We start from the raw sequence: 8,197 nt of genomic DNA on the forward strand, positions 1-8,197 counted from the left end.
CAGAGGCGCAGGGCAATCAGGGGATTGGGGAGCTCCCCGCTATCAGGCACAGAGCAGGGCTGATCAGGTGGTTGGGGCGCCTTCCCCTGTCACGAACAGAGCAGGGCGGATAGGGAGGTTGTGGCCCCGCCCCCTGTCACACACAGAGCCGCAGGGCGATCAGGGGGTTTGGGCGCTGCCCCCTGTCATGCTGATCCCGGTGCCGGGAGCCTCGCTGCTCCGCTGATCCCGGTGCTGGGAGGCATATTACCCTTTTACTATATAGGATAGAGGCCTGGTGCATGGGTAGGGGCTGGCTGGTTTGCCCTGAAGGGTGTCCTGGATCAGGGTGGGGGTCCCCACTGGGGTGCCTGGCCAGTCTGGGTGAGGGGCTGAGGGCTGTTTTCCGGCTGGTGAGTGACTAAAGCTTCCAACCGCTCCTTGTTTTCTTTTCTTTTTTTTTTTTTATTCTGGGGCAGCTTTAGCTCTGAGGCCTCGCTGCTGAAAACATCGATACAATGTTGCGGTCCGAGCCCGGCTGAATGGAAGCCCTTTTCTGGGGTTTTGTTTAGCTTCTTATTTGCAACATAGTATATAGTTGCTTAGAGTTGCAGCTGAGAGGCTGGCAAGTGAGGGGGCGAACGTTGGAGTCTGCAGCAAGCAAGCCTCCCTGCTCCCTTCAGTGCCTGGCTGCTGGCCGCCATCTTGGCTGACAGTTAATTTGCATATACTCACTGATTAGCCAATGAAAAGGGTAGCGGTCGTACGCTAATTACCATGTTTCTCTTTTATTAGTGTAGATAAATTATTATCATATATAACTACATCTTATCATTAATGTTTTGGAAATAAGGTGTGGGTCTTATCTTTTTTTAGCCCCTTAATGCCTAGCATAAGCTCCTTATAATTAGTAAGTGCCCAGTAAATGTTGAGTTATGGACTAATTAAAGGATATCTCTAGACTTCTTCTCATTGGTCAGGGAAGCTAAAAATTAGGCTTCTGACATATATTATTTTTCCTTTTAATTTTTTAGTATTGGGTTTTATAGCTCTGAACCTAATTTTTACTATATTTTTACATCTAAAAATCAACATTCTAATATGAGGTTCTATTTTTTTTATAACTTTTAAAAATGTTTCAGGCCATCAGCAAGCAGTTTATTGTCCCATGTTTTCTTCAAACAGGTAAGCTGATCTTTTTTCTGTTGTCTAGATGTTTTTAAATACTATTAAAAAGTCACTTCATGTATTGGCTTAATGGGACAGTTTGGTTGTTAAGGTTTTTAATAACAGCTTTCTTACAAAATAAAGTTAAAATCAAGAAAATTTTTGGGTAATTCAGTTAGACTTTCTAAAATACATCCATTCTGCAAAACGAGTAAAAACAAATGGAATATCATCATATGTGACTATATCTTCAGTTGATATTTTGATTAATTTAGAGACATTTTATTTTTCTATATTGTCTAAAAATAATTTAAGGGCAAAACAATTCTGATAAAAATCATTCTATTTGGCTGTCACTTCTTCCTATTTTCAGATGACCAGAATCAAAGGTATTTTTAGTGACTTGGTTAAAAACAATCTTAAATACTTTCAATGATTTCTTTAAAAGTTATTTTTTGCTAACAGAACTAATGTATTAAGTTTATGTACCAACAGCCTTATTTTGAGTTTCTTTGACAGATGAAAGAAGAGAGCCAGGACGCAATCCTTTCACTGTTGCCTCCAGCTTATCAAAAGCCATCAGTAGCACTGCCTCCAGCACCACCTTGGACTGAGCCAGACTGTGACTTTCCTGATGAAAAGGATGCAAACTGGGAATTCTAGGGCTGCCAAATCCTTTACATCCTACATACTTGACACTTTCTCCCTGCTGCTTTTCTTCTGTATTTCTAGGTACAAATACTAGAATTATACTTGAAAATACAGTTGGTGCACTGGAGAATCTACCACTTAAAACCACTCTATTCGAAGGAGCATGAGTTCGTAGCCCCTTTGGTTAGCTCAGTGCTACTACACCTCCAGGGAAACTTCAGAAGGATTCACCTAGCTACACTTAGTGTCATCTATTCTCAAGTTTTGTTTCTTCCAAAGCTGTGACTAATTCTTCTTGATCTCACTATCATTTTTGAGCCATTTAATTCTTTCAGCATTTCCTGCCCTCAGGGAATGTGCCCTCAAAGGACAGTGCTTCCAAATACATTTTTTACTTCCAGATTTTCGAGCCTTTTTGATCAGCTATTGTTAGACCAACAGGCTAGTTGATTCTGGCATCAAACCCTTGTTTGGTAACAGGGAAACAGGTATACTTTCCCATTTTCTTGTGTTAATACTTATGGCAATATCAAACTGAGCCTCACTCACATTAAATGATTCACTTGAAATATATAGAGAAGTTGTGATTTCCTTTTTTTTTTAAGGGGCTAAAGTAACACTTTTCTACTTATGTAAATTATAGATCCTAAATTCATGCATCCCGTGGGAGCTCAATAAAGATTTATTGAATTGAGTTTATGCTTTTATTTATCTTTTTGCCTGGTTTGACAAGGCTAAAACACAGATTCTAATTTGTTTTGCCAAGGAAACCCGTTTGCAAACAAATAGGTTTACTTACATAACCTGTGAATTGGGGACAACCTGGTCTTTGATCAATGGAGAGAGAAGACATTCTGTTCCTTTATATGATTATTCTTGCTCCTGTGGGTGATACAACATATAATGACAGAGAGACCTTAATTCATGGTATTACCACATTAGCAAAAGAGAGATGCTGTCTCAGAGTATGCAGTTTGAATTGTGGATTTTCTTAATCTGTACACTTAAAATTATTTTTAAATGATTGTCTTAAGATTAAAAGTAATGAGACAGTATATAAATTAATAGACAACTTGAAACACAAACCTTTCAATGTTGATTGCCAGCCCTTGTCAAGAATGTTTAGGTCACTCCATCAAGTCAGCCACAAAGACCTGCAAGGTGAAGGAGGGAGAGGTGAGCACCAGTTGAGGCCCTGAGATCACATGTAGTAGCGGGGGCTGTAGTGGTCCACCGACCTCCGAAACCTCCCTTCACAAGAGAGACCCACAGGAATCATAGAGGAGGATCTCCTGAATCTGCGTGGAGCAGTGGAATGTGTGTGCAAAAGGTGGACTGGGGAGAGCATGAGGCAGTGCCTCTCGGATCTCCCATGTGTTCTTCTCCAGAGAAAAGAACCAATAGGAGACTTACTCTAGGAATTGCCTCACACGATGATGGAGGCTAACAAGCCCCCAGATCTACAGGGAGAAAGGACAAGCTGAAGACCTAGAGAGCCCATGGAGATCCACCGGCAGGCTGACCTGGCAGAGCTGGTGCCACAGGCCTTAACCTGGAGAGGCCCACCCGCATCGAGGAGGGCAGTCTGCTTCGGTTAGTCTACAGATTTAGATGTTAATTTCATCCAAAGTGCCTCACAGAAACACCCAGATTTCAACGAATATCTGGGCACCCTATGGCCCAAATTGACACTTGAAATTAACCATCACAGTAAATATCATACTTGATTGACATCCTTACCCTGAGATAGGCTTAAATTTTGCATCATAGGCTCCCTGCTTGCTATATTAGTTCTCTATCGCTGTTGTAAGAAATTACCACAAACTTAGTGGCTTAAAACAACACAAATCATTTTACAGTTCTGGAGGTCAGAAGTTTAAAAGGCATTGGCTGGGCCATGCTCTGGAGGCTGTGGGGGAGAATCTGCTGCCTTTTCTGGCTTCTGCAGGCTGCCTGCCCCCCTGGCCTCAGGGGCCAGCACTTGTTTCAGTGTTCACATCTCCTTTTCTGACATTCTGCCTCTCATAAGGACTCAAGATTATTTGAGGTCTACCCAGGTAATCCAGGATCATCTCATCCCAAGATCCTTAATTTAATCACAGCTGCACAGTCCCTTCTGCCAGGTAAGGTACCATATTCACAGGTCCCTGGGATTAGGGTTGATGGATCATTATTCTGCCTAACACACATGTCCAGTCATGTCGGCTTTCTGAAGGACCCAGGCTAAAATGCCCCATGAGCTTCTAAGTACTTTCCCCAAACAATGCTTATGTAACTAGTATTACTGCTCTGTGTGTGTGTCTCTAATAGACTGTGGACTCCTTGAGAATATTGTCTTATTCGCTAGTACATCCTGATGTTTAGCAAAATGTTTGGCATATTTAATAAATATTTAAGGAATTCAACTTTGACTAAAGGTTACGAGTTGTTTTGTTTTTTTAAAGACTTGAATATTTGAGAGATTTCCCCGGTAGGAAATTTTAAACTCTGTGACACAGTATTGCCACTAAGAGTTTAATGAGACGAAGGGATCTGAGATTTCCATCTAGAAAATATTTCCTCCTTTACTGCAAACCAGATCAATGGTTTTCCTCATAAATACTGCTGGTCAATTGCCTGTTTGCTCTTAGATCCATTTCTCCACTCTTCCCTTGCTCAGCTTCACTGGGAACTACATTTCCCATGCACCCCCTCTCTCAGGTGTCCAGGGAGGCAATGTTGGGAAATCAGAGAGCAGGAAGAGAGAGGGGAAACGTGGCATTTCTCACCCTGTGCTCTTCCCGGTTTCTTGCGGAGTCCTGGCAGTGGCTCTATGTTCTTGGCCTTTTGGCTTTAGGACTCTGGTAGCACCGCTTGCTCCTGCTGTCTCTTCCATCTGAAGGGTAGTGGCACATCCTGCTCTTGCTAATCTCTGGATTGACTTCTTAGCCTTGATTCCATCACTCATGAAACTAATTCCCCGTGTTTCTTCTACTTGAAGATTCTAAGTTATAACTGTTTTCCCAGTTACACTATGACTGATGCAAGTACAACTTTGAGGATTACTAGAAATTCTTGGCCTCCAAAAAAATGTATTACCTTGATCATACCATTAAATGAATGATCAGGATTTAAGTTCCCCATTAGCCAATCTATTTAAACCCCATAGTTTTTATGACTTATGGGAGAAAAATTAAAACGGACAAAAATTCTATAAATTGAAGTTTTGCTTCTCAAGAATGAACCAAAGTTCAACAAGATCCAAATACTGTACTTGGTGAGAATAGAGCCAATTCTCAGAAGTCTCTGATTTAGATCCTGGACTAATTTAGCTAGGTAATATTTTAGGCAGTTTCTATAGATGTATGCAGCTTCCTGAGCTTTGTGTTATTAAAGAGGCCCTTTCATAGTTTTTCAAGTAAGAAAGTCACTACAGTGTAGGAGCTGCCTTAGGAATTCATATTAAACCTGTTCTTTATAATCTTTATAGTGTAAAAAGTTGTGATAGCCAATATTAAAATTAACAAGTTTTTTAGGCCTAGAGAATTATATTCTGTTGAATCAAGAAATATAACTAAAGTTGAAGAGTTAAAGGGAGATCAACAGCACATAGAGAACTTAAAACCTGGTGAGAGGGATCATTCAGAGCATAACACAGATTTGAAAAATCTGAGCGCTATGAATTGGAGCAATTCTGTCATATAATGAAAAAGAAGAAAAGCTGGGAATACAACTTTGCTAATGAATATGAACTGAATATGTATTTCTGTGTTCCCTATAGTTCATAAACAAACACATTTACATCAAAAAGTGTTTCTTTTACATTTTAATTAAAACAAAATGGTTCTAACAAGATGAAATTTGGTTGCTGACTTCTATCACACGAAAGGACAGATCTCCAAACCATTTTGTTAATTGGAGAAGTGATATTCTGACTGTCGGCCTCACATATCATTCTGAGCTGTTTAACAATTGGATAATATCACAAGTGAGCAAACATTTTCAGCATTTTCTTTTAAAAATTTTTGACTGTGTTTTATGGATTTCATAATCTGGGACTGTGTCATTTAAATGAACTAAGCCTGCTGAAACCATTCGAGAACTTGTAAACTTTCCAGTGTAGCTTTCTCGATGCTTGTTAACCCCCGGAGCAGTACATGGTCTTGCATGTTTCAACCGATCGTGGCTCTCATCTGGGTTCTTTTCTAAAAGCCTTGCTCTTGATTTCACTTTTTCAAGATGCTGAAATGGGGTCATAGGAAAATCCTCAAATCTATCCGAACAATCCTAAACATTAAAATAAAAGATCGAGTTGGTGAGTTAGGCTTCCTTAAAGTATATTTTACATTTATAAGAACCAAAGTTTGTAATATCAACAGTCAAAGACAAAAAATGAGAGCATCAAATGTTTTATAGGTAAAACCTTCCACCAATGCCTCCCATTAGAAACTATAGAAATCTTGTAATACTACCAACAATAAATAGATATAAATAAATAACCAAATAAATAGAGATGAGAATGTAGAACCGCACAAACAAACAAAAAATCACAACCATGTTTCAGCCCCCTGGTGTGTTTCAGTGGTTGAGCATCAACTCATGAACTAGGAGGTCAAGGTTGGATTCCATCCCTCCCTCCCCTGGTCAGGGCACATGCCAGGTTTATGGCTCAATCCCCAGTAGGGGGCGTGCAGGAGACAGTGATCGATGATTCTCATCATTGATGTTTCTGTCTCTTCCTTTCCTTTCCTCTATCTGAAATCAATAAAAACATATCTTTAAAAAAAAATCTATTGTTTCAAAGGATCTGTTATTTCAAAAGGGATGGAAGATATAAAGCTTGAAACCAGGTAAATTTAGGGGTCAGACTCCTAAGCAAGGTTGAACAGCTTCCTGTTCTATAATTCTCCTCTTCCAAAATACATCTTCCCCAGTCCCAAGTATAAATTATAAACTCTTATATTTGACTTTTTATGTTATCCTAACTTTCATTCCTTAAAAGCTGATAAACATCTTTAATACACACACATGCACAGAGTTCAGCATCTAAGGATGTGGTTATAATGTTTATATTAAAACAATTTTAAAATTGTGTATATTTTGAGAGTAAACAAGACATTCAGGAAAATAAAATATATATACCAAAATATTTTTTTAAATGGTGGCTGTGTTAGGGTGGCGGGATTATGGGCTTTGTTTTCCTTTTCAAACTTATAATAATATGTCTATATTTTATAATACTTTACAAGTATGCGCATAAGAGAATACGGAGTTATTAGTCATTCTCAAATTAGTGTAAACTAGTTTCCCCTGCAGTTTGAGCAGCTTGTCTCTTAACACTTCAGAGAGATGGCCACACCAAAGAAATGGGCTGCTTTCCTTTGGAGAGGAAGTGGGCGTGGATTATTAGAACTGGAGAGCTGGGGGAGGGTTGGCAGGGCTAAGAATTAGACAGCAGTAAAGAGATTTACAAAAGAGGAGGCACCACGAGTCTAAAGGGAAATGTGACCCACTTTACAGTTTTGCCTGGGTTTGCAGAGGACAAGGAAGCCGCCTCCCTCTTCCCTCTCATGCACATAGAGCCATTAGGTCAGCCCAGCATTAAGGGAGCGTCTGCTACACTGGCCAGTGATATGTAACTTGCTTCACAGTGGACGTACTGTTGCTAGAGGACCAGTGGAAGCGCATGGAGCTGCGGCCCCACCTCCACCCTCTCCCTCCCTCCCTGCCCTTTTCTGGATGCTCCTGCAACTCAGTTTTTCAGTCTTTTGAGTTCTTTGGAAAATTCTTGGATTTTAGAGAATCAGGTGAGCCAGACATTCTGATGATCTGAAAAATTCCCTCTTACCATTTATTCTCTGTTGCCAGTGTCACTAGAGAGAAAGTTCAGGTACGGTTGGTTTAAGAGAGGGAAATAAAGATGACTCAATCTCTCTTGCCCATTCTTAGGATAAGGATTCTGAGACCCTATATGATCTCATAACATGTAACATAAACACCATTTTTTTGTTTTGTTTGAAAGTGATACTAATGATTCCACTTGACTAAAGAAACTTCAGAGAGAAACCAAGATGGCGGCATAGGTAAACACCGGAAATTGCTGCCTCCGACAACAACTTCAAAAATACAACTAAAAGACAGAACGGTCATCATCCAGAACCACAGGAAGGCTGGCTGAGTGGAAATTCTACAACTAGAAGGAAAGAGAAAAGCACACAGACTCAGAGGAGGTGCGGAAGTAAAGTGCAGAGGTACGGAGGCTCCGGCGCCCGCGGAAAGGGGCTGGCACCTGAGGAAGCAGCTGTCTTTTTGAATCGGGAGGGAGTCACAAGCTCCCGACTGCTCTGAACTCCAGTTCTGGGAAATCTCTGGGGTCCCAGGGCTCATACGGGGAGAAACTGGACGGTCTGGCAGCAGGCAG

At 40.6% G+C, this 8,197-nt stretch overlaps 2 protein-coding genes across 8 annotated transcripts in view; one reads left to right on the top strand and one right to left on the bottom strand.

The window, feature by feature from the left end:
* Positions 1–2,491, top strand: part of STRADB (STE20-related kinase adaptor beta) — a 17,993-nt gene extending 15,502 nt beyond the window's left edge. For 6 of the 7 annotated variants that reach the window (XM_014528691.1, XM_014528694.1, XM_014528697.1 and 3 more), the window contains exons 10-11: positions 1,122–1,164; positions 1,666–2,491. In XM_014528691.1, the coding sequence (XP_014384177.1) occupies positions 1,122–1,164; positions 1,666–1,809 (187 nt within the window). In that variant the 3' untranslated portion in view covers positions 1,810–2,491. The remainder of the gene's footprint in view (positions 1–1,121; positions 1,165–1,665) is intronic. The other variant, XM_014528707.1, reaches the window with a different exon arrangement.
* A 2,280-nt stretch (positions 2,492–4,771) lies between these two features.
* ALS2CR11 (amyotrophic lateral sclerosis 2 (juvenile) chromosome region, candidate 11) overlaps positions 4,772–8,197 on the bottom strand; it is a 62,734-nt gene continuing 59,308 nt past the window's right edge. The window contains exon 16 of the mRNA XM_014528685.1: positions 4,772–6,063. Coding sequence (XP_014384171.1) covers positions 5,779–6,063 — 285 coding nt within the window. The 3' untranslated portion in view covers positions 4,772–5,778. The remainder of the gene's footprint in view (positions 6,064–8,197) is intronic.

The sequence above is a fragment of the Myotis brandtii genome, unplaced genomic scaffold (genome assembly GCF_000412655.1).
Source record: "Myotis brandtii unplaced genomic scaffold, ASM41265v1 scaffold1162, whole genome shotgun sequence".
In the NCBI taxonomy this organism is placed as follows: Eukaryota; Metazoa; Chordata; class Mammalia; order Chiroptera; family Vespertilionidae; genus Myotis; species Myotis brandtii.